The sequence below is a fragment of the Hibiscus syriacus genome, unplaced genomic scaffold, assembly GCF_006381635.1.
Source record: "Hibiscus syriacus cultivar Baekdansim isolate YM2019G1 unplaced genomic scaffold, ASM638163v2 tig00110893_pilon, whole genome shotgun sequence".
NCBI classification, from domain to species: Eukaryota; Viridiplantae; Streptophyta; class Magnoliopsida; order Malvales; family Malvaceae; genus Hibiscus; species Hibiscus syriacus.
In genome coordinates, this window is record NW_024062901.1 from 2,996,311 (window position 1) to 3,023,747 (window position 27,437).

The following is a 27,437-nucleotide window of genomic DNA, read 5'->3' on the forward strand; positions in this document are numbered from 1 at the left end:
TCACTTTTTATTTGTTTTAGTATTTAAGCTTTTAATTTTTTTTCAAAATCATACCTGAACTTTAATTTTTGTTTCATTTTAGCATCCGTTCAAAATTTAACGTTAAGTTCTAAAAAAATTGAAAGATTAGGTACTAAAACGGATCAAAACTGATAATTTATGTATTAAACACGTTAAGTTTTTTAACGGAGGAGTACTAAAATGAAATAAAAACTAACTGTTAAATATGATTCATAAAAAATTAAAAGTTTAAGTACTAAAACGGATCAAAACTGATAGTTTATGTACTACACGCCTAATTTACCCAAATATTTTTACCAATAAAAGTTCGTCTGAGAAAATTTTAAAATATTTTTACTGATTTACCCAAAATCATCTTCATTTCCACTGTTTATGCCAAACGAAATCCTCCAGCCCCAGTTCATCCTATATTCTTGTAGCTGAATTGAATCGCCAGAACACTGAATTCATATTCATAAAAGTTCCTTTTCAATCCTAACGTTATTTAGAGAAAACGAAAGATGTCCAATTCAAGCAGGACTAGGACAGGTGTTAAGCTTTACCCAACAAGCCAAAAAAATAGAGATTCAAACTACTTCAAATTCAGTGAGGACCAGTACTGCTAGATTAATATTCCAAAGGAACGCCCCAAAAGGTAGCTGGAATTAGAAAACAACAAAACTAAAAGGAATGTTGACTTCATGACTTAGCTTACATAGTTTAATTTAATATGGGCAAAATTGTTCATATAGGCAAAGAAAAAAATTCATACGGAGTCTCGCCGGGTTTATTTTTTGATCTAGTGTAAATATCACAATGCTCGTCGAGAGACGACAGAAGCATAATGTGTCTTTGAGAAGACGCAACGACCAGAGTGTATCTTCTGTTTTGTTTCTATGGTAATCTTGACGTTCCACCGTGAAAAATAGAAAAGAAAGGAAAAAGCATATTGTGTTACCGGAATCTTCTCTGACACTAGCATATTGGTCTATATTATGCTTGTACAAGAAAAGACCTCGATATTACGAGTAATTGAAACTTTGAACTGTGGACATGGGTCGATGGGCTTCGGCCCCTTGTTTAGACAACGGCAAGGCAGAGACGTGATGGATTTGTTTAATTATACATTGCACAAATACAAAACACCCTAGGAATATATTACACATGAACTCCCACAACTTCTATGCCAAAAAAAAACCCCATGCTTTCGCTCCATATAAACGATGATAATAGAAACAGAAGACCAAAATAGAACACTCTGAGATCAATCGAGATTTAAAGGAAAAAAAGAAAATAATAATTATGTAATTATTAAAAATACATCTTCATGACACATAAAGAGGATTGTGAAGAGTTGTAGGCGACCTTTTCTTCTTGAAAATCCAATCACCAAGCAGAGGAACAATGGGTTTCTTCTTCATCAACTTCCTCTCTCTTTTCCCTCCGAAATGCCCTTCCTTTTCACCTATACTCGGTATCTGAGACTGAGACAACGTCGGGTTGTTCTCCATTCGTTTCATCAACTCCTTTCTTCTCTCTTCCTCCCTCGCTATATCTTCTCCCTTCCCCATCTCCAAACTCGCTGTCCTCGGCGTCGGCGTCGTCTCCGCCGCGTTTTTAGCCGCAGCAGCCTCGGCTATGGCCAGCTTCGACATGTTCTTATGAAGTTCAGCGTTCAATGAAGCCAACACAATCTCCGTTTCGGATTCTCTTTCCTTGAGTAGCTTCAGCTCCGCCTTTGTTTCCTCGAGCTCGGTCTCCAGCTTCTTTAAGGTATCGAGAACCTCTCGTTGATCATCTTGTTTACGGCTCAGAGGAGTACTACCCGGTGAAAACCAGGCCACCTCTTGGCTCGGAGGGCGGCTGTAAGTGTAAGGCTTCGGAGTGTATATCTCTCCGACGAGAAACCGCTCGCTGAAGACGGCGACGGCTTCTTTGACGGTGCGAAAAGGGCGGGAAGTGTCGACATTGGAACGATAGTTTTTTGGTGGCTCTGTAGCCGCCGGAACAGGGACTTGGGTGTCCATGAAAGAAGGTTGAGATCAAATGAGAAGAAATGTATGTGTTTTCGCGTGTAGATTATGGAGAAGGAGAGGATGTATTTGATAATGAATCTGAGATTTCTTTGCTTTTACCGCAAAAGATTGTAGAGAGAGAAAGATTGTTGTTTGAAGGTTAAGCCTTGGAGTTGGAGGTAGGGTAAGTGGACTGCTCAACTACCGAGAATGAATGATTTTTTTAATATGTTGATCAATCTTTTCAAATAATTTAAATCAGTAGAAAAGATATTAAAATTATTTAAAGTAATAATATGATTTTATATTAAATTAAAAATCAAAATTAATAAATTAAAATTCAATAACTAAATTGAATTGAAAATAAATGATAAGTGTCACTTGACAAACAAGCTATTCGATGAATATGTACGAATCAAAAGGTCTTAATAATAAAAAAATTGTTGTTATTCTTTGAGATCTCGAATTTGAGTACCATGAATATTAATAGCATGAACGTTTAATGTCAAATGATTAAAATTTTTTTAGAAGAGATAACTTTTTTTCATAAAAAAATTATGTGTATCGTAAAACTCCCTCCTAACTCAATCCGATCAAAACGGCTGAAGGGGAAAATAGTTATGTACTATTTTATTGAATAACTTACACAACGAGAAACAATCAATAACTGAAACAATATGTTTACCGGATAGAAAAATAGCCTAAAAGCAATTTACCAACATCCACAACCATTGTAACTCAATGAGAAATAAACTATAGAAACAATATTTAAATGGATACTATATTGTATTTATCTCAAATTAATAAAAAAATATTTGGTCAACACGATAAAATATTATGAAAAACTATACTTATGTGTCATTGTCTTATACTACCTAAATTTATTGTTATTATTAAACAAATAGGGGATAAGGGTGGAAACAAAGTTTCATATATATATATATATATATATGATGAATTTTTGTGAATACAATAAACATTCATACCCTTAACATCTTTGGTGTTCGAACCCGATACCTTAAGGATAACAACAAGTCTCTTAATTGTTAAGATCGATCGGTTCGTGCTTATAGGAAATATAGGAATTCAAACATATTTCTATAACCCCTAAGGGGGTGTTTGGTTCAAGGATTGTGAGATTCTCATGGGATGAGAATCACACATTCCCATGTTTGGTTGGCCGGGAATCTCATTCCCGGTAATGTTTTATTACCAATAGTAGATTTTTTGGGGTATATTACTGGGAATGTCATTACCTCCATTCCCTTAGCTATTGTAACATTACCGACGTTTTGGACTAAAATGCCCTTAATTTTTTATTTTTTTCAAAAACATCATTCTTCTGTCATTGAATAATAAAAATTCTACGAAGGTTAAATTACAAATTTATCCTTAAATTATTTTAGATTTAGAAAAAAAATCTATAATTAAAATTTTATATGAAGTTCAGGGATTAAATTTTTTTTACCCTTTCATTAAACTTTTTTTATATTTTTAATTTTGTAAAAAAATTATATAAATATTATGAATTTATAATTTTTTAAAGAAAATATATAAATATTTTACAATTTGTAATATTATACAAATATATAATAAGAACAATTTGGTCAAATATACATTCTAATAATATTTTATTCCTTTAACTAAACACGATAATCTTACATTCCTGCTAAACCAGCCAAACACAAAATACAACATTCCCAGTAATCCTATTCCCCTGGTAATCTTTTATTCCCACTGGTAATCTTACATTCCGTGAACTAAACGCACCCTAAGTGATTGTCTATCCTTTTTAGCACAATTCTTTACACTATCAAGTTGGGTAAATGAAATTTTAAACATTAAATTGATTTTCAGGGTCATACATACTAGCTTAGAATTTTGTTGCCTAGAATTTTCAGGGTCATACATTTCTATAATTATGTTTATTAGATTTGTTTTCGATGTGTGTAGAAATCGACTTAAATCGAAAAAATCGAATAACATGTCTTTTGTTAAGTTTTGTCACGAAGATTCGATATTTCGACATGTCCGAGTACGTGCCAACAATTTTATTATACTTTTTTTTCATTTTTAAAACTAAATTTTAAAAAAATTTAAAGTATGAGACTAAAATAAAATTTTACAGAAAGACAACTATATAATAAAATAGAATTATAAGTTTAAGGAAGAAACATGAAATTTTAGTTCACTTAAAATTGATTTCTAAAAATTCGTATTTTAATTATTTCACTTTTATTGTAAATTTTTATTTTCTATACAGCTTTTTATATACAAGTATATAATAAAAATATAATTATTGTAAATTTTATTTTCTATACAATTTTTTATAATCTTTTACTTCTTTAATTTTATTTTAATATCAATATTTTATAATTTAACCAGAGAATGTGCTCATATGTGACATCGATCTAAATGCAAGTTTTTGAAAGAAAACGCACTTCAATTGATTTGCTTAACGGTTACAATATTTTGCAGAACTATAAAGTAGACTGTAGACGTTGCTTTTGGAAGTTTGGACCGTGGTAGGGTTTCGGCGCCAGAATTTTCCTCTTCCTATTTACAGATTTCACTTCAATAATTCTGAATTCACTGCGTTTAACACAGTCGCAAAGAGAAGCCAGAATATGGCCCCGAAAAAGAAGCCGCAAAAGCAAAGCAACCAGAAACCCACTTCCTCTTCTTCTTCTTCATCTAAAGTCAATCAACCGTCATCGTCCGCCCCGCGGCTTCAGATATCGGCGGAGAACGAGCACCGACTACGTCGGCTTTTACTCAATTCCGGTCACTCCACCCAATCACAAACCGATCCGAATCATCCTCGAGATTCTCTATCCAAAGCTCAGAAGGCAAAGAAACTCAAAGCCGTTTACGAGAAGCTTTCTTGCGAAGGTTTCTCTAATGATCAAATTGAACTGGCTCTCTCCTCTCTCAAGGTTATATTATTTAAGTTTTTGATATATTTTTTCTTATAATTTTATTATTTTTGTTTTTTTTCCTCATACGAATATATTGATTGACCAGTTTACATACTTTCATTGAGTAGGATGGTGCTACTTTTGAAACCGCTCTCGATTGGTTATGCTTGAACTTACCTCGAAATGAGCTTCCGTTGAAGTTCTCGAGTGGAACTTCTTTGCATTCAGATGGAGGTATATATAAATGTATATTTGCGTCTGTGACTGTATGTGTGTGGATTTCTTTTAAAATGTAATGATCGAGTGCAATGCCTAATGTGTCTTGCCACTGATGTTTTAAGATTATGAGTTTTTATTATCTTTATCTCTGGATAAATTTTATCTTCCAGTATAGTATTTTATTAGTAGTTAACTACTAAGTGTTCAATAGGAACATATGTATACTATTACGGCATATTACAAAATAAGTAGAACTTAAGTTTTCATTTTTCTTTCTGTTTTTTCAACCGTGTCACTGATGTTGTATTCTGTTGATGTCTCTGCTGTTTTGGTTTAGGGTTTATTTAATTGAATTCTTTATTCCTTTTCTGGAATTTATTTAAAATGGTTTTGACAAATTGTTTGTCTTTCAGGATGAAAACACTTGGGAGGATGAAGCAAGTGATGAGGGTTCAGCCAAAGAGGTATTGCTAACTTTTTTTTTCCTGTTCTTTCTCTATCTTTTAATTATAATATAAAAGAACCAAATGGAGTTCCACTTGATAACTAACATTTCAGTCATTTATAATTATCTTAGTTTAGCTACTATGACAAGGTCTAATTTCATTCTTTATGCGATCTCTCTCTCTCTACATATATTAATAGGTTTCTGGGCCAAGGCCTTATGATGTTATTGCAAAAGAATACCATGCAGCACGATTAGAAGCGACAAAAGCTAAGGAAAAGAAGGACAAAAAGGGCCAGGAAAAAGCAGGCATTATAATCCGCAAACTCAAGCAAGAGTTATCCGCCTTAGGTGGTTTGTAGTTCTTTTGATGGTTTATGTTAAAAGATTTGTCTCTTGATTTATTTGTGATGATGAGTTGTTTAATTTTGCTGATCAGGATTATCAGATGATATCTTAGCATCAGATTTTTTGCTTGAACGAGCATCTGCTTGTGTGTCTGAGGCCACAGCCACTGGTTCCATGTCTGAAGAGCAGCCTGAGATAATATCTTTTGGGCATGAAGAAGACAATTCTGCAACCCCTGTGATAACTTTGGGTGACACAACAGGCACCTTAAATGACACAGAGACCTCTAAAGAGTCTTCTACCAATTCTGTTCCTTCTTTATTGCCTGATCAAGAAAAAGGTGACTCCGAAAATATGTCAGAAGATATGGAGATCGGTGATTTCTTCTTAGAAGATTCTCCAATTAATGATGCTGTTGCTTCTGAAGTACTAAAATTGCAGAAAAACGAAGAGATGAAAGAACTATACAATGAGAAAAATATGGAGAAATTGGATGGAATCTGGAAGAAGGTAATGCCCAAAATGCAATGATCTTGTGAGGTTAATAGTACTGATGATTGGTGTTAAGGTATTAAGCATGTATCTCCTTTAACTTTACATAAATGACTGTGAACTTGCAGCGCGATGATTTTAATACTCTGCTGAGTCTGAGTCCTGATTTTTTTTTATTTTCAGTTTCATACGAGTGCCTTATCAATCCCCTTCTTAACTTCAAATGTTTGATTTTTCCCTTGTTCTATCTGAATTCATTCTCACATTCAGGATATGATCTAAATAATGACAGGGAGAATCAAAAAAGATTCCTAAGGCTGTTCTTCATCAATTATGTCAAAGATCAGGGTGGGAGGCGCCAAAATTTGATAAACTACCTGCCAAAGGTAAAAGTCTTGCTTATTCTGTTAGTGTGTTTACGTAAAGCTAGCGGGAGGGGCAAGAGCAGAAAAGCTGGGGGGCTAATCACCCTTCAGCTTCCTAATGAGCAAGAAGCTTTTGAATCCGCTGAGGTACTTGTTTGTCCTTATGCTTCATGATGATAATATACTGTGATTAAGAATGAACAGTGCAATTCTATTGGTGTCAAAACAATTAGAAGATGAATAATCGTGGACAACATTGGAGGAAAGTACTTAGTTCCTATCCTTCCCAGAATCTTGGATGCAGGATTAGCATTTATTCTTTATGCATACAGACATGTTGATTCACAAACTTGTTCTGAATGTGAATATGACGAATAAACATTTTTTCCTTCAACTGAATGCCTTAAATGGTAAATTCAGACCTTTTACTCTGATTCGTGGTGTCTGGTCCTCAGGTTGATCAACCATAGTTTTTAGTTTGTCTTCGAGAGGAGTGGCGATGGACTAGGAATATTATTTTCTACATTTCATAAGGATTGACAGCAATTTTTCTTTTTTAAAAAAACAAGTCTGTTTTCTTTGATATAGGATAGGTACTGAGAACTAGTTTAATTTCATCCTTCAATAAAGTTTTTATGAATAAATAGTCTCAGATGCTCTGTAAACATGCTAATTTTATATTACTGGCTCTCTTCACCTTCAATCTTTTACTTAATATTTATTATCGTGAATAACATTTTTATTATTAAAATGTGAAATGACTTATCTGAGTTTGCTGCACGAGAGGGTGTAATCTAACAGTGTGCTTGGAATTTTATTTGACAGTTACAAACATAATTTTAGGACATATTCTGCCTTCTTTTGGACTGACCTTTGTCATGCTATCTTGTGTCTCTGTTGTTTCATTTCCCCAATCTATGTTGCGTCTGTTCTGTTAAGGCTGTGTTATGTTAGTTCTCATGTGATTGGTATATGACTGAATGTGAGCTTTTTCCTTTCTCTTGTTTAGTAAATAAGCATGTCTTACAGATAAAATATTTAAAAATGGTTATTTACCTCCTTGATTTAACTACAGGATTCACAGAACAGAGTTGCAGCATTTGCTCTTTGTCAGTTGTTTCCAGATCTTCCTACTCAGCTAATACTGACTGAGCCATATTCTTCTCTCATTTTTCAATGGAAAGGAGGTGATAAGATAAACATTCATTTTGTATTCAGAAATGCAAAATAACTCTTAATAACTTTGTGTTATTTATGCTAATGGTGTTATGGCATCTTTACTAGTAGCGTGCTGGATCTTCTTTCAATTTCTGGTTCAGTTTGTTTGTATTGATGTTTTCCTATCAAATCAATGGTTCAGCATAAGGAATAAAAGAGATATTTATCAGAGTGCTAAAAGCAAGGTGTCACTGCTTTCAATGTTTATTAACATATTTGAACACTTTCAGGGGAATCATTGACCAAAATAGAAGACAGTGAGGCAGATCGAAGGGCTGGTTTTGTGGATCGGTTATTGAGTGCCGATGATTCCAGGTCAAAGGCTCCTAGTCATGATACTAATTCTCTTGCTTTAGATGAGCACCAGAAGACCTGCATTGAAGATAATGAAGTCCCTATTTCTTCTGTAGCTGATCCAATAACTGAAAGTATGTTATTTTATTCTTTTGGCACATTTGTAGTAAATTATTTGGCCAAATTTGCTGCTGACTTGAAATATGAAATGTTTTAAGAAGTTGAACCCCATTGTTTTGCATGTCCTTTCAGTTTCAGTTTCAGTTTCAGTTTCCATTTTCCTTTTCTTTCCTCCTTAGGAAATGTTCTTTTAATCCATCTATGAGAGACCCTATCCTATGCAAAATAGTTTGAATTGACTAGGAATTGTGATGGATATTTTGTTCATAAATCTTTTAGATATTGTTTGGGGTACTTTGAATGTGCTTACATACTCGATTAAATGAGGAAATATTGGATAGATTGCTATGAGAAAATAGCATAATTGTTCAATTTGAGATGAAGATCTATAGTGGTATTTTGACTAATGGTGTTGTAATATACTAATAATCTCTTCAATTCGATGCATCATATTGCAGAGAGAAGCCATGCAAAAGAAGCAGAAAGTTTATATTTGAGACAGGAAGCAGAAAAGAGAAAGCATACACAGAAATACAAGGTTGGTGTATTTTTATAGCTCTCTCTCTGGAAAATAGTAATTGGATTCATTAAGAATTGAGTATAAACTATTTATTTACTTGTTTTCTGAACTGATTCTACTATTTTTGTTGCTTTCTAATTGGATTTCTTTTGAATATTGTTTTTTCTTTCGGGGGGGGGGGGGATCTAATAGTTCAATTTCACCACACTGAAGTAGTTTTAACTTACTATCTGCTAATGATTATTATGAAGTTTACTAGCTCACTTACGTGAAATACATGTTATAGTTTAGTTTAGCTCTGATTTTGTTTGGGGGAAAGTGGGGAGGATAGATTTTGAATTTTGTGGTGCCAATCTCATTATCCAGAATCTGATGTCAGAATTTATTGATGTATGTACACCAAGAGACTAAAAGGATATGATGTTTATTGTAGTAGATTATCAACCTTCCACATGTATTTCTTGGTGTAGTTTTATAGCTGGAATTGAATAGCTCTTAAAACTAAAGTTCTGGTGTTTTGAGAATGTTATAAAAACCTTGATACCTAAAGAGCGATGTGGTCTACCCCTCTTGGTAGTGATCTAGGCAATCTCACTCATGATTACTTTTTTGATTCACATTGCGCATTTTATGTTGTTGATGTGAACATCATGCCTTTTCCCGCAAATTGTACTGTTGCTCCTTGGTTTGCAATGCATTCGACTATTACCATTAAGAGTTCTATACTTTTTCTTGTTAATGTTTTCAGGAGATGTTGAAAACTAGAGCCGCTCTTCCTATCGCTGCTTTGAAAAATGACATTTTGCAACTGCTAAAGGAAAATGATGTTCTTGTTGTTTGTGGTGAAACAGGATCTGGAAAAACCACGCAGGTTTAATCTTTTATTTCCCTTTTCAATGTGCAAACCCTTATCTTTTATGAGCCTCCTTGGCCCACTTAGCTTGGGTTTCATGTTTCTTGTGGGGTTTGTCACATTACTAATTTCTTTTTTCCTTTGAAAATTAGCCTTATGTTTTTGTTCTCTAAATGTAGGTACCTCAGTTTATATTGGATGATATGATTGAATCAGGATATGGTGGAGATTGTAATATAATATGCACACAACCAAGGAGAATAGCGGTGGGTGAATAATGTGCCAATAAATGCGTAACTCTAATTTTTCATGCACATTCATTACTAATTCACTCTCCCTTAAAAATTCAATTACCTATGAGAGGTTAATTGTGTCCACCTTTCTCCTCTATCCTCTCTTTGTCGCTCTAAGATGTTTCTGGAAAATTTTTCGTTTTGCAGATATGATTAGAATAGAAGAAGCCGGGCTCTGTTTTCACAAAGAAAGAAAACTCATAAAGGACCAATTGTATATTAGTGCCAATAATGCACATTAAGTTTCAAATAGTGCTTCATCTATTTAAAATCTTTTAGCACTGGGTATGCAGTACTTTGTAAAATGCCCGTTCAACTGGGAACTAGAGAGAAGAATCTGAGTATTTTAGTATGTCCAATATTGCAACTAGAAAATCTGAAGTAATATGTTGTATCAACAGAGTTCTTTTTGTTTTCGAGTTCACCCCTGTTAGTGTGTTATTGCAAATTTCATTTACGTTTTCATATATAATATACATATATATTTCTACATATTTAGTAAAAGTCTTGTGCGGTTTGTCTTATACTTGCAGGCAATTTCTGTTGCTGAGCGAGTTGCTGATGAGCGTTGTGAACCATCTCCTGGTTCTAATGGGTCGTTGGTTGGTTATCAAGTTCGTCTAGAAAATGCTAGGTGTTTACCTCCTTATCTCATAAGTTACTATAATGTGCTAATTGCAATTGTTGTGTCTAATATAGATTGCAATGCAAAGGAGTAATACATTGGTGACCTTGCTCTCAGAAATGAGCTGCAACAATTCTGTCTATATTCTTTAAATATTTTCTTTATGCTATTTCTTAATGAAATCTATTTGGTGTCAGATTTGTCTTGTGCATTGTGGCTTGTTCAAGTTTTCTAATCTCACAATTAGGGGTTATATTATGAATACTTTTTGTACAATCATTCTTCATCATTTACTGATTTTGCTAACTGCATGATGGTTTACTGATGATTAGGAAGGCTTAAGATAGTTGCTTGTTAAGGATACTTTATTGTGTTTCTTCGGATACGAAGGAGTTTTTTAATGAGACCTCCCGTTTCTATAAAAAAAAAAGGAGCATGAAAAACATTTCCTTTGATTTTCCGCCTTTTTTGTCTTGAATCACTATGTAAGGTGACAAATATTGTTCCTACTATTTTTTAAGCTTTACATTTCTTTTCTTATGTTGTAATTGTTCACTTTGTTTAGGTAGAAATTGTATTTGCCTTAATAGCCCACTTGTTGCATTTGAAAAAATCATAAAGGCGAATGTGCTTTCTCTCTCTCTCTCTCTCTTGTCTTGAATAACAAATTTCTTATTGGTTATACTGTATTTTCTAAGAATGAGTGTCGAAACGATTTTTTCTTCAAAATGTGAGATTTTGAAAACCACATCAATTTTTAACTTATTTTGTTCAATTGATTTTTAATTTAAAAACAAATGTGATTTAAAAGACCTCTCGTTCCGAAAAATTTTGAATTTTCTTTACGATCGAAAAATACAGTTTGAAGAGTCGCCACCAATCTTTGATTTGGGTGTGATTGGGCACCCAAAAATGCTTTGTCATTTTAAATAAAAATTAATTTTAATTAAAACCACAAATTGAGATCTGCGTTAACAAAATCTGAGTTCGGGAGTCGGTTACGTGTGGGGAAGGATTAGCACCCCCACAACGCCCTAAATCGGTACCTAGTCGATTAATTAACGTCTTTGCAATGAACTTTACAAATTCGAATTTATTTTGATTTTTGATCCCATAAAACAATGACGTAAATTTAAAAACATTCAAAAACACTCAAACAAATTAAATTAAAATTACCAAGTCGTTTTAGAAAGATAAAGAATGTTCGATTATTTATAAATATCGAGACCATATCTTAAAGATATAACAACCTTTTCTCGATATATTTAAATAAACGAACATTTCCTTTTCTCTCGTTCCCAAATTTTAGGTGACGAATCAATTTTTTTGGTTTCACTTTCGGGATACACTTTTATTTTAAAATCATTAAAAGCGGACCTCAAATCAGTTATGACTGCCCAATTAAAACAATTTTAAATTAAAAGGGTATTACCCTTAGTCCGATTATGTAATATGTCGAGTTATGCAAATGAGGTTGCCATGCGAATCGTGCAAAAAAATATCATGTCAAAATTAATTAAACAAAATTAAAAATATCATACAACGTGACATACAAAAAATTATATATACATATTTTAATTAAAAATCATAAACCATGCATATTAACATATTATGTATACATGTGACCTAAATATATAAAAAAATCATAACATGCTAAATTATAAATTAAAATATATATATGTACATATTAAAAAGTGACTAAATTTAAATAAATGTAAAATTCAGCTTGAAAATAAAAAATAAACCTAGGGCCTAAACATAAGCATACACATAAACAAGGGACCTACACGTGAAAAACCTAACAAAATTATAACTAAAATTAAAACTGAAAAACAGTGAAATTAGGACAAACACAAAAGGTTAAATTCTAAAGTAGTCTTAAAGGTGACTAAAGTGTAGATATATGACTACATTACAAGGGCACCATAGCAAATTATCCTAACATTTAGATGGCTGGAAACTAATTAACCCAAAACTATTAATAAATAAAACCTAAACTAAGTAAAAATCTAACCTAATTATACACAGAACCTACCCAACCTCAAGCTTCCCTCTTCAGCTTCCTTAGCTCACGCCCCACTCTTCATTTCTTCTTCAACTCTCCCCCTCTCATTACTCTACTGACCAGAAAAGGAGGCCGACTGTCACTTTCCTCCTTCAAACACCATCGCCGCCGTTCGACCTCCGCCCTAGTGGCCCACTCTCCACTCGACTGCAGCCTCTTATCGCCTTGTCACTTCATTCGAGTTCTTCGCCGGGAATTGAAGTAAGTAATCGGAAGTGTAATCGTTGGGTAGAATGACGAAAGATTCTAAAGACTTGTAAATAATCTTAGGGGCTGTAATTTGGGACTTATGATAGGAAAAGAATGAGCTTTAGATTTAATTTGGGTCTCGTAATGTCGTTAAACCAACAATGGTGTCTATCAAAGTTGGGTTTGAAACTAATTTACGAAGTCAAATGGGGCTTTCGTGGGTCTCGATCGAAGGAGACGAAGGGTAAAGAAGACAGAATAAATCATTTAGGGCTTTTTAGATCGTTGTTTAGGCTCCTCCGAGATTACTTGAGGTAACCGAAGAAAACGATGGTCACCAAGTGCAGTATACAGTAGGAATTTAAATGCTTTTGTAGCTTTCAACCATTGCTGCCGAGAGTTCCCCAGACAAAAATTTCAAAGACAGGTAAACTCAAAGTTCTCTCACCATTTTCTACTTATTTCTCTTAAGAATTCGCCTCTAACTTACGAATGGTGGCTACTCAAGGAAACCTAACTCTCATTAACATCCCAACTACACGCTATGTGATAGCCACAATACAAGTGGAAAAAAAAACTAAGCAAGATAATGTAACTAGTTCATCTTATCTGTATTTTCACTTACTTAGAAATAAAAACATTCATGGAAATTGCTAGCAATTAAATTAATGATAGGAAATACCAAGAAAATTGCTCCTTGCTTAATATTGCTTTCCTGAAAAATGAGTCTGTTACACTGCTTGATCTCTTTCTCCCTATATGTTTTCTGTTGTTTTTTTTAGAATGGTCTCTGTTTTTTTTTCTTCTCTTGCTTTTTTCTGTGCTCTCTCGTAGTTGATATCCCTTCTCCCCAAATCATCCCCCAATTTCCAGTAGTTAATCCCCTAAAAAAAACTGACCCCCCAACATTTTTTTCTGGTTTTTAACTCCCCAGAACTGCTTTCATTTGAAAATGATATAGGCCCCAGACAAATTAAGCATCTACAGCTGCCCATCTTTGCTCATTGATGTGTAACGAGAATAAGGAAAAGATCAAAAGATGATCGAATTTGTCTGGTCATGAGAACTTCAAAAAAAAAAATAAACCACTCACTGTTACGTCAGGATAAATAAGACTTGAAAAATCTTCAAATAACGAGCTTGCTCCCTATTCCTTCAGGAAGTATAAGACTCGAACAATCTTCATAAAATGTGTCTGCTCTCTATTCATTCAGAGAGTATAAGACTTGAACAATCTTAAAAAAAACGGGTCCGCTCTCTATTCCTTCAGAGAGTATAGAACTAAGAAAATCTTCAATAAACAGGTCCGCTCCCTATTCTTTCAGAGAGTATAGGACTCAATCTTTAACAAACGTGTCCGCTCCCTATTCCTTCAGAGAGTATAGAACTCGAGCAATCTTCATAAAACGGGTATGTTCTCTATTCCTTCAGAGAGTATAGAACTCGAACAATCTTCAACAAACGTGTCCGCTCTCTATTCCTTCAGAGAGTATAGAACTCGAACAATCTTCATGAAACGAGTCCGCTCTCTATTCCTTCAGAGAGTATAGAACTCGAACAATCTTCAACGAACTTGTCCGCTCCCTATTCCTTCAGAGAGTATAGGACTCAATCTTCAACAAACGAGTTTGCTTCACTACTCTTCCGTGAAGGCTTATAGATGATTAGCTTCACTACTCTTCCGTGAAGGCTTAAGTTTGAATTGTTTCAAAGGTCCAACCTGAAAATCAAACATTACCAATCATTAATGTATGTTTGAAAATATTATACTCAAAAATTTAGATTTTGATAAAATTTCTGAAAATCCATCTCAATCGCGAAAACTTGTCTGGAAACCATTGGATACGCGAATCTGCTTTGGCTTAGTTTTCGTATAAACATCATTCTTTTCAAAATCTCAAAACCAGTTATATTCATCTCGATGCTTCAATATCTTCAATCTTCAACTATCCCTGTGAAACCTGTAAATATTTAAGTCATCATGCAATTATGAATGCCATGATCCTATTCATGCCTAAAATGTATGCAATTATGCAATTTAATGCATTTTCTTCTTCGAAGGAACACCATCTCCTTTGATCTCGATGGAACTCGGTTTCATCTTGGGCATAGAACATTTGACCAGTTCGCCCCAGCTAACAATCTCAATTCCATATTTCTCAGCTTAATAGGGCCTTGACTTCTTTCTTTCCTGAAAACCCACCAGTACCCATAACCAACTTCTTAATTAATGACAATCTCTTTAGGTCTTCTTCTCATGGCTGAGATTTTCTATGAATTTCAAGATTTCATTTTCCCGTAACCACACAAGCTTACATGTTAAAACCATCATCAGCTTCAGAATACCTGCATTTTCTAAAACCTTTGTGCACAATAATACAAAATGATCTCATGTACTTCAAGTTAAGTTATATGTTTTAACTTTTCAAAATAAGATGCTTACAAAAGGGAAACGAACAAGGAAAGACATCTCTTTATTTATATAAATGTCGAGAATTTTCAGGTAACTACATGACAAACTTTTAACTAGAAGAAGTAAAAGAACAAAAGAGTAGGCTTCTTCAAATATCAATAATGCAAATGCTTTTGAACTGGCACGCCGTTAGAATGTCTCGAGTGTAGCTTCTATCTAAAAGATCTCCAAAATTGTGATGCTTAAGAGTATGAAGCTACTTCTAAACTCCCAAATCTCTATCATTGGATGCCCTAAACCAGTATTTAATCTCATGTGCATTCAATTTCTCTCCTGGTTATTTCAATCAAGACTCATTAATCTTTAGTCTCAATCTTGATTACCAACTGTCATTGTTACTATCCATATCAGGAGCTCTTTCCACTTCCAAAATTGATTCAGAACCTCCACCATGCACGAATCCTGAATTTCAAACTCAACTCAAGTCGCCCTTTGTGGGTTTTCAACTTGAGACCTCCTTTGGTTCCAAGATGCCCTTTTCGGGTTTTCATCTTGAACCCTCATTTTTATTCTTCTTTTTTTATTTTTCTCTTTCATTTTTTCTTCCATTTTCCATTTTTTCTCTTTTTTTCTTTTCGTTTTTTCCATCATTTTTCCTTTTTCTCATTTTTCTTTTCTTTTTTTTTTCTTCTTCTCATTTTTATTATTATTTTTTTCATTTTTTCTTTTTCTCTTTTATTTCTTCTTCAAGTGAAATATCTCTTAACAACGTCGGAATTCACTGGATATGGTAATTCTGATCCGTCCATTTCAGTTAGGACTAGAGCTCCCCCAGAAAAGGCTTTCTTGACAGCATAAGGTCCTTCCCAATTGGGCATCCATTTTCCTCTGAAATCCTTATGAATAGGCAAAATCCTTTTAAGCACCAAATCTCCCTCATGGAATTCTCGAAGGCGAACTTTCTTACCATGTGCCCGTATCATACGTTTTTTGTACATCTGACCATGACAAATAGCTTTCAATCTCTTTTCTTCAATCAAATTCAACTGGTCATACCTAGCCTGAACCCATTCTGCCTCATCTAGCTTTACTTCTGAAAAAATCCGAAGTGAGGGAATTTCCACCTCAATAGGTAAGACAACTTCTATCCCATATACCAGAGAAAATGGAGTTGCCCCAGTTGACGTTCGTACAAAAGTTTGATAGGCAAACAGAGCAAATGGAAACTTCTCATGCCAATCTTTATAGGTCTCAGTCATCTTCTCTATGAGCCTTTTGATGTTCTTATTAGCCGCCTCTACTGCCCCGTTCATCTTTGGGCGATAAGTGGTGGAATTAAGATGCTTTATTTTGAACTGTTTACAGACCGAGCCCATCATCTTATTGTTTAAATTCAACGCATTATCGGAGATAATCCTCTCTGGTAAACTATATCTACAAATGATCTCATTCTTTAAGAATTTGCATATTGTAGACTGGGTAACATTTGCGTAAGAAGCCGCTTCTACCCACTTGGTGAAATAATCTATGGCTACCAGAATGAAGCGATGACCATTTGAAGCTTTGGGCAAAATTTGTCCAATAACATCCATGCCCCACATTGAGAATGGCCACGGAGCTATCATTACGTGCAACGGATGAGGAGGAGTATGTATCCTATCTCCATAAATCTGACATTTGTGACATTTTCGGGCATAATTGATACAGTCTGTTTCCATAGTTGACCAATAATACCCAAATCTCATAATCTACCTAGCCATAGCATGCCCATTAGCATGGGTACCATATATTCCCTCATGCACTTCTTCAAGAATCAATTTGGCTTCTTTCGCGTCCACACATCTTAACAAGACCTGATCCAGACTTTTCTTGTATAGAGTCTCACCATCAAGCACATACCCTGATGCTATTCTTCTAATGGTTCTCTTATCATTCTCAGTGGTTTGTTCTGGATAACTCTGATACTTTATATATTGCAAGATATCATAATACCAGGGGTTTCCATCTTCTTCCTCTTCAATATTAAAACAATGGGCTGGATACTCATAAGCCTTCATTTCAATGGGCATCATATTTGAATGCTCGTTTATCTTAAACGCTGCTGCCAGTGTGGCTAAGGCATCTGCCATTTGATTCTCTTCTCTGGGGAGGTAGTTGAAAGTTACTTCTTCAAATTCTTCAACAAGTTCCATAACCAACTTACGGTATTCTACAAGCTTGGGATCTTTTGTCTCACATTCTCCTCTGAGCTGGTATATTACCAAAGCTGAATCCCCATACACCTTGAGCATTTTTACTTTGCGTTCAACAGCAGCTCTAAGACCCAGAACACAAGCTTCATACTCGGCCATATTGTTAGTACAATCAAAATTAAGCCGACTGGTGAAAGGATAATGCTCTCCCTCTGGTGAGACCAAAATTGCCCCGATTCCATGTCCCATGGCATTTGAAGCACCATCGAAGTTCAACTTCCAATATTTTCTAGTGGACGCCACTGCTTCTTCCACCGAAATAGACATTAAATCCTCATTTGGGAAATCAAAGCTCAACGACTCATATTCTTTCGAAGCCCTGCTCGCAATGAATTCCGCTATAGCACTTCCTTTAATTGCCTTCTGGTTTACATATTGGATGTCAAACTTGGACAATAAGATCTGCCAATGAGCTAATCTTCCAGATAATGCAGGCACACCCATTAAATATTTCAAGGGATCAAGCTTGGATATAAGCCAAGTAGTATGATACAACATATATTGTCTAAGCCTTCGGGTAGCCCATACTAAAGCGCATCAAAACTTTTCAATGGGTGAGTATCTTGTCTCACATTCAGTGAACTTCTTGCTGAGATAATAAATAGCCCTTTCTTTTTTTTTTTCAGTTTGGTCACGTTGCCCCAGCACACACCCCATTGAATTTTCATAAACTGATAAATACAGAATCAAGAGTTTGCCTGAGATTGGTGGCGCTAAAATTGGAGTGCTCGACAAATATCTTTTCACTGCTTCAAAAGCTCTTTGACAATCCTCAGTCCATTCCCCTGAGTTATTCTTGCGAAGAAGGCGAAATATGGGATCACACTTTTCCGTCAGCTGTGAAATAAACCGAGCTATATAATTCAATCTCCCCAAAAATCCTCTGAATTCTTTTTGTGTTCGTGGGGGTGACAAGTCTTGAATAGCCTTTACTTTATCTGGGTCTATTTCAATTCCTTTTTGGCTTACTACGAAACCCAACAGCTTCCCAGATGTCACCCCAAAAGTACATTTATTTGGTTTGAGTTTTAGCTGGCATCTACTTAGTCTTTTAAAGAGTTTTCTCAAATTCACAATATGTTCTTCCTCTGTCTTAGCTTTGATAATCATATCATCGACATAAACTTCTATTTCTTTATGCATCATGTCGTGAAATAACGTCACCATGGCCCTTTGATATGTTGCCCCGGTATTCTTCAATCCAAACGGCATTACTTTATAACAAAACGTTCCTCACATGGTAAAGAACGTCATTCTTTCAATATCTTCAGGGTTCGTCTTAATTTGATTATAGCCAGAGAAACCATCCATAAAAGAGAACAAAGAATTTCCAGCAGTATTATCCATTAACGTGTCTATATGTGGCAAAGGAAAATTATCTTTTGGACTAGCTCGGTTGAGATCCTTGTAGTCAACACACATTCAAACTTTCCCATCCTTCTTCGGTACTGGGACAATATTCGCCACCCATTCAGGATATTTGGCCACTTTAAGAAACCCGGCATCAAATTGTTTTTTTACTTCCTCTTTAATCTTGAGCAGCATCTCGGGTCTCATTCTTCTCAGTTTTTGTTGTACCGGTTTACATTCAGACTTTATTGGCAGTTTGTGAACAACCAGTTCTGGATCTAAACCCGACATATCTTCGTATGACCAAGCAAACACATCCTTGTATTCTTGAAGCAATTCTATCAAATCATGTCGACCTCTAACTGACAGAGTGGTACCAATCTTTACTTCTCTCTTATCCTCATCTGTCCCAAAATTCAAAATCTCAGTAGGCTCTTTATGAGGTAGAATCTGCTTATCTTCATTCTCCACCATTTTCAGCAATTCAGAAGGTAGTTCACATCCCTCATCATCATCACAATCCTCGATTTCTCCTTGACATATAGGCTTCTCGAAATCAATCTCCGGGTCAGAGTCATTGGCATTCATATTATTGATATCTGAGCTCCTGAAAAAATAATGAAAGAGAAGATATATATACATATATACATATGGGAGGATCTTTTCCCATATAAATAAATAGAAATAAATAAATACATACATATATACAACAAAGAATGAATGAATGAAATGCATGAGAGAATAATTGCCATTTGGAACCAACCGAATGCATCTTTTATTGAAAGCAAGAAAAAACAAACAGCTTAACCCTTTACATAAAATCACCTATTGCCCCAGGGTATGAACAACAGGGAGAAATTTCCAGTGCATTACTATGTAAAAGATTTGTAAACTACAGGCAGTTCTTCCGCGGTCCAATTGTCCAACACGAAGCCCGACGGTGCAGGATAAATGCCCATAACTCTCATTTCCTCATATTCATCATCAGTTATAACGTTAATGCCTAAATCTCCCAAGGCATCCTCAACCATCACCTCAGTGCTCCTTGAATTCCCTTGAAACATATTTCCTCCAGATATGAAAATGCTACTCAACGGCGGGAAGATCATGGGTTCCCAGCTAAGGTCTTCACCAGCCAATCTGGCATTTCTCATTTCCTGACCCTTCTTAATTCCCCTCAACTTATCCCTCGGAGTTGGCTGATACCCCAAACTAAATCGATCTCTTTTAATAATAGGGCATATTGGATTCACCGGTCCTTGAAACTATCGACCTAACCCCTTTCCAACTTTCGCTCCTCTTCCAAGAGTCAATTTGAGCCTCATCTTGGTACAGTTTGACAATCGAGGCTTTGGTATCTTCCTGCATTCGACCAAAAACGTAGCATTGACAAACTCCAACGATCTGAAAGAACACTCGACCGCTTGCTCATCCACTTCAATGTTCAGAGCAGTAGTAGAAACAGAAGCAATAATGTCCTCTTCAGCATGAATACATACCAACCTTCCATTAATCACAAATTTCAGTCTCTGGTGCAATGTGGACGGAACTGCACCGGCATGATGAATCCAAGGCCTTCCCAACAAACAATTGTACGTAGGCATAATGTCCATTACGAGAAATTCCACTTCATAAGTTGCTGGACCAATATTCAGAGGAACATCAATCTTGCCCAACACTTCTCTTTTAGTCCCATCGAAAGCTCGAACCACACTTTGACAGGTTCTCATAAGTGTAATATCTAATGGAAGCTTCTTTAGAGTCACTAAGGGCATCACATTCAAAGCTGAACCATTATCAACCAAGACCCGGGACAACACATGCCCTTTACATTTAACTGTAATGTACAAAGCCTTCTGACTACCCATCATCCCAGAAGGGATTTCATCCTCAGAAAAAGATAAAAAATTATCAGCTTGTACATTGGAAACTAAACGATCTAACTTTTCAATGGGCAACTCTTTCGGAACAATAGTCTGGTTCAAAACCTTTAACAAAGCATTCCTATGGGCCTCTGAACTCAAAAGTAATAATAAAACAGAAATACGGGCATGCAACTTGTGTAACTGTTCAACAACACTGTATTCACTGTGTTTCATAAACTTCAAAAATTCTACCGCTTCACTCTCGGTTACTGGTTCATTGATAACAGGCTTATATTCTTCTATCTGTACATCAATCTTTTTCCCCTTATCAACCGCAACCTTCTTCTCAGACTCTTTAGGTGGATTAAGAGAATAACACCTACCACTTCTAGTAAAGCATCCCACCTCATCTACTTCCTCATTCTCTTTTGTTACATCTCCCATCTGGAAATCATATCTCCAAGGCACTTGTTTATTATCCCGATATGGGAATGGAGATGGAGGTGTAATAACTACTTTCGGGGCTACCTTCTCAGCAACTCGATTCTTGGGAGTAATAATTAGGGGACAACTGGCATTGTATACCCCTTTAGACGATCTTTCTGAAGCGCAAACTTCCGTTTCCTCTTCTTCAGCAATCTCTCTAAAGAACTCAATTTCTTTAATGTCCATCATGTCTTGTACCAAAGATAGGAAGTCAGGACATTACTGACTTCGTTTTCCTTTTTCCTCGTTGGTGGCCTCTTACTAGACTCTCCTCCCTCGAGCTTCCCACTCTTAACAGTCATTTCAATCATTTCTCCCACCGTAACTACATCAGCAAAACTTCGATAAGGATTACCGATAAGATGCGAGAAAAAAAGAGCCTTTAACGTGTTGACAAAAAGCATATTTGTTTCCTTCTCTTCCAATGGCGGGTGGACTTGCACCGCTACATCTCTCCATCTTTGAGCATATTGTCTAAAACTCTCGTTAGACTTCTTTTCCATTCCTGGCAACATCATCCTGTTAGGCCTAACATTTTTTACATGTTTGTATTGCTCAAGAAAAGACTTAGCCAAGTCTTTCCACGATTTAATATTAACTCTACTCAGCTGGTTATACCACCGGATTGCCGAACCAGTTAAGCTTTCCTGAAAACAGTGTATCAACAATTGATCGTCCCCTATGTATCCGGTCATCTTCCTACAAAACATTGTAATATGCGCAGAGGGGCACCTGGTACCATCAAATTTCTCAAAGTCAGGAACTTTGAACTTTGGAGGTAAAACCAAATCCGGAACTAGACTTAATTCCTTTGCGTCGAATCCATAGACACTAGTATCTTCCTTCATGGCTCTGACTTCTCTTTCTAATTGTTTCCATTTCTCTTCCAACGGATTGTTTTGGTCTTTCTTGGCTTCTTCATCAGGGTCCGGAACTTGATGATATTGATGTTATTCCTGATATGAACTAGATCCAGGCTGTACGTTAACAGAAGCACCGACTGGATTAATGTGTACCTTCCCAACATGAACAGGGGTCACTTAAACGTTCTGAGATTGTTCTGGGGTTAACCCTGGATGATGAAGTGGGTCCTCGGTTACACCTTCTGGCATAGGGCTTTTCCCATGTTCTTGATTTCTTCCTTCCAACATACTCGCAAACTTGGCAAACATCTCCTTTTGGGCATTCATCATATCTTCTCGCATTTTCTTGATATTATCTTGTAACTCCAACTGAGCCTTCTCAATTTGGGCAAGTTTGTCCTTCATAACTTTCTTCCTGGTTTTGTAGATATGCTTGGATTTTCCAGTATTACTCTGTCACATAGTTATTTTGTTAACATTATTGTTTATTAAAGAATATGATTTATATGATTATGAATGAATAAAATGTGATGCAAAAATTTAAATGTACTAAAATGCATATGCAAAATGCAGGGTGTTGATTTTGGAACGACTCCTTAGAACAACTCTTTATATTAGAATGACGTTCAATTACAAATTTGAAACACATCACAAATAGATCTGCACCATCTCTCCTATTTCCTGTATATGTGCAAGTAACTCCACGATCTTCTAGTTTTCTTCAGCCTCAGGATCCAGTTCTTCAGTCACATCAGTAGCTTCCTCGGATAAAATGACCAAATATTGAGCTATTCTCTACGCGTGTCCTAAGTAACAAGCAATAAGATATTCTCTTTGCTTAACTCTCTCCTGAGCTCGCTCCCATCGAAAACGCCATTGTATATCCCCCTCATAAGGAACTATCGATAGCTCACTTGCTTGCCTCTGAAAATCTTGAACCATGGCTTCAAGCTCACTCACTTGTTTTTTCAAACTTTCAACTTCCCCATGGCTTGAGCTACCTTCCCTGCTTCGGTATCGTCGTAATGCAGTCTCTAAACTTGAAATTTTCTCCTTCAACTTCTCATTCTGAGCTTGACTCTTTTGTAACCGCTGCTCTAAAGAATCCTTTTCTTTCGATAAAATCTTCACTTGGTGTCTGCTTTGCTTGAGCTCTCCTTGACTCTCTCCAGCTACTCTTTTGAGGCTCTCCACCTCTTGCCTCAATTCGACAGATGACTTACTCGAGCTAGAACATGTCTGAGCTTTTACCATTCACTGATAAGTTGACCGAAGATCGTCAAAGTCTAGCCGAAGTTGTTTCTCTACTTTTTCAAGTCGATTTACTCTACTCTTCTGAATGTCAATCTCCAATCCCTTTTGATACACTTCATCTTCTAGCTTCTGTAAAGTCATTCTCCATTGTCTCCGTTCTGCTTCGAAATCGCGCTTGGCTAACTCTAATGGAGATGGCACCACTCTTAACTGTTCCTCCACCGGCTGAATATTTTCAGGATTCACTATCGGGATGTTGTCATTTACTCGACCGCTTCTCCACTGCTCGTACTCTTGAGATAACTCGAGATCATAGGTGAACAAATTCACGCGACGAGTTTGCTTCCAGGCCTCAGCAACCCCTTTAACTTTACCCTTATACTGATCTCCTTTGAATGCAAAATCCGATCCTACCAAGTCCCACGTGGCTGGAATGAACTGCCTCAATCCATACTGTCTGGAAACTAGTAGTGGTGCATACCCAACAGAACCCCATATACCTGGCAAAGGAACCCAATCTCACTCTCCACATCGGTAAAATATATCCGAAGAAACATTCCACGAAGCTCGCCACAAAATATCACCATCTCTGATATCCTTGAAGATGACCATCCATTTTTCTTCGGTGAAGCCCCCAGGCCATTCTTTAGAAAGAAAATCTTTCAAAGGCGAAAACCCCTCTAGAAACACTCGTCCTGGTGCTCTTTCAACATGTTTGAAATGACTCATAATCCACACTAGCAGCAAAGGCGCATATCCTATAAAGCGTCATTCTCCCTCGCGCCTACAAGAACTCAAAGACCGGAATGTCTCAGCTAAAATGGCTGGAACAGGATCCACGTGCTTGTCTAATCTTTCAAATAGGTCAACGACTGATACGTCTACATATCCTAGCACCTTTGGAAAAATAACGAGCCCATAAATCCCTAAAGCAAACAAGTCAAGCTTCTTTCTCTTATCAGGGTAATGATCAATTACTTCTTTCAAAACAGCCCAAGAGATACACTCACTGTCTCCCTTCTTCTTAATGTTTCTGATTACCCAATCTTCACTCATTCCGGTCATCAATAGTAATTTCTTCTTAAACGAAGGAGTGATTGGCAGCTTGGTATATACTCTATCCATCTGGGACCTCGAACAACAGACCAAAGCTTGATACTCCTCTATTGTTGGTGTTAGATCCACTCTACCAAATGTGAAACAGCTGTAAGCCGGATTCCAGAATTGCGCCAACGCTCTAAACAGATTTCGGTCAATAGAAACATCCAGAAGATAAGGAATATCGTCGTACAATTGATAAAATGTCTCCTTATCGGCTACTGTTCATCTTCCCCATATCTCCTTTAGCTCACTTAGATCATTCTGACACACGTTGATGTGAGTATAACCAAATAACTCCGACACGTATCCAGGCATCACGCTGTCCCCATTGGTCAGTTGGGACTATTCCGACCACCTCAGAATATCAGCATTGTCTTCAAACTCTTTCTGAGCCATTCGTTCCATATTACTGGCCTTCTATATGGACATCAATCCCAAATCAACACCATGTAATGGATCATGCAATGCAAAACAGAAAAGAAACAAGGCAAAGATAACAAAAGATCGGTTAGTAAACATAAAGCAATTAAGTCGGGATAATAATTTATTCAAGAATCCTACCCACACATGTTGGCTACCCAATCATGCTTTATTAGATCCTACCCAATATGATATCTACCCCCATGCCTCGTTATTCACAAAAAGAAAACCTAACCACATGATATCTAATTCGTATGCTTGTTCGAAAAATAAACCTAACTGCATGATATCTAATTCACATGCATTTATTCGAAAAAACGAAAATAAATTACTCAAAAAAGCTTTTCCTTGTGTACCTTCCTCACAGGATTCTTAAGGTTCGGGTTTGGCTCAACCTAAGTTCGGGCTCTATGTTCACTATATGTTGGGTTCTGTTCTAAAGTAATAGGTTCTGGAATTGTCCTTGCCGGTGCCCCCTTGGGCTGCCGAACCCTCAATTCTAGCCCATCACAGGCTTTAGGGGATCGAGTTCAATTTCGAGGGAACACACCTCCTTATGTCCATGCGAAGGTGATTATCATCACGAGGACCATAAGGCGTGAGCTCCAGGAACGATCCACTATCCCATGCAGAGGTGAAAACCACACGAGGGCATAGTCTCTCACTCCTACTTAATTAGGACGGAGCGGGATTTTAGCTCATGTCATGAAAATGCAACTGTGCAGTATGTGAGGAAAAGCGAAAAAACACAATAAAACACTCAAAATTTCCTAAATTCACACAATTAATCTGAAATCATTAGCAAACAAATTAGTACAACTATTTAATTGTTAATCGAATTAAAAAAATCAAAAAAAAATCAAAATACAAACAAAACTTATTAAAAACTAAAAAAAGGATCAAAAATCAAATTAAAACGAATTTGTAATTTTCAATTGCAAAGACAATTAATTAATCGACTATCGGCTTGACTCTCTAAAAAAAGGGTCCCCAGCAGAGTCGTCAAGCTGTCGAAACGATTTTTTCTTCAAAAGGTGAAAAAAGGTGAGATTTTGAAAACCACATCAATTTTTAACTTATTTTGTTCAATTGATTTTTAATTTAAAAACAAATACGATTTAAAAGATCTCTCGTTCCGAAAAATTTTGAATTTCCTTTACGATCGAAAAATACCGTTTGAAGAGTCGCCACCAATCTTTGATTAGGGTGTGATTGGGCACCCAAAAATGCTTTGTCATTTTAAATAAATTAATTTTAATTAAAACCACAAATTGAGGTATGCGTTACCAAAATCCGAGTTCGGGAGTCGGTTACGTGTGGGGAAGGATTAGCACCCCCACAACACCCTAAATCGGTACCTAGTCGATTAATTAACGTCTTTGCAATGAACTTTACAAATTCAAATTTATTTTGATTTTTGATCCCATAAAACAATGACGTAAATTTAAAAACATTCAAAAAGCACTCAAACAAATTAAATTAAAATTACCAAGTCGTTTTAGAAAGATAAAGAATGTTCGATTATTTACAAATATCGAGACCAGATCTTAAAGATATAACAACCTTTTCTCGGTATATTTAAATAAACGAACATTTCCTTTTCTCTCGTTCCCAAATTTTAGGTGACGAATCAATTTTTTTGGTTTCACTTTCGGGATACACTTTTATTTTAAAATCATTAAAAGCGGACCTCAAATCAGTTATGACTGCCCACTTAAAACAATTTTAAATTAAAAGGGTATTACCCTTAGTCCGATTATGTAATATGTCGAGTTATGTAAATGAGGTTACCATACGAATCGTGCAAAAAAATGTCATGTCAAAATTAATTAAACAAAATTAAAAATATCATACAACGTGACATACAAAAAATTATATATACATATTTTAATTAAAAATCATAAACCATGCATATTAACATATTATGTATACATGTGACCTAAATATAAAAAAAAATCATAACATGCTAAATTATAAATTAAAATATATATATGTACATATTAAAAAGTGACTAAATTTAAATAAATGTAAAATTCAGTTTGCAAATCAAAAATAAACCTAGGGCCTAAATATAAGCATACGCATAAACAAGGGACCTACACGTGAAAAACCTAACAAAATTATAACTAAAATTAAAACTGGAAAAATAGCGAAATTAGGACAAACACAAAAGGTTAAATTCTAAAGTAGTCCTAACGGTGACTAAAGTGTAGATATATGACTACATTACAAGGGCACCATAGTAAATTATCCTAACATTTAGATGGCTGGAAACTAATTAACCCAAAACTATTAATAAATAAAACCTAAACTAAGTAAAAATCTAACCTAATTATACACAGAACCTACCCAACCTCATGCTTCCCTCTTCAGCTTCCTTAGCTCACGCCCCACTCTTCATTTCTTCTTCAACTCTCCCCCTCTCATTACTACGCAAGCTACTGACCAGAAAAG

General features: G+C 35.7%; 2 protein-coding genes across 2 annotated transcripts; one reads left to right on the forward strand and one right to left on the reverse strand.

Annotated features, from left to right (window-relative positions):
* Positions 1-1,310: 1,310 nt before the first annotated feature.
* LOC120145749 (WEB family protein At1g75720-like) lies at positions 1,311-25,211 on the reverse strand. Its single transcript, XM_039159502.1, has 3 exons — positions 25,203-25,211; positions 13,866-13,873; positions 1,311-2,036 (listed from the first exon to the last, which is right to left on the reverse strand). The coding sequence occupies exon 3, from the start codon at positions 2,025-2,027 to the stop codon at positions 1,326-1,328; it is 702 nt and encodes a 233-aa protein (XP_039015433.1). The 5' UTR covers positions 2,028-2,036; positions 13,866-13,873; positions 25,203-25,211; the 3' UTR covers positions 1,311-1,325.
* Positions 6,280-10,906, forward strand: LOC120145748 (DExH-box ATP-dependent RNA helicase DExH7, chloroplastic-like). Its single transcript, XM_039159501.1, has 8 exons — positions 6,280-6,455; positions 6,730-6,949; positions 7,878-7,989; positions 8,251-8,448; positions 8,893-8,972; positions 9,703-9,825; positions 9,987-10,073; positions 10,634-10,906. The coding sequence occupies exons 1-8, from the start codon at positions 6,415-6,417 to the stop codon at positions 10,817-10,819; spliced, it is 1,047 nt and encodes a 348-aa protein (XP_039015432.1). The 5' UTR covers positions 6,280-6,414; the 3' UTR covers positions 10,820-10,906.
* Positions 25,212-27,437: the final 2,226 nt, after the last annotated feature.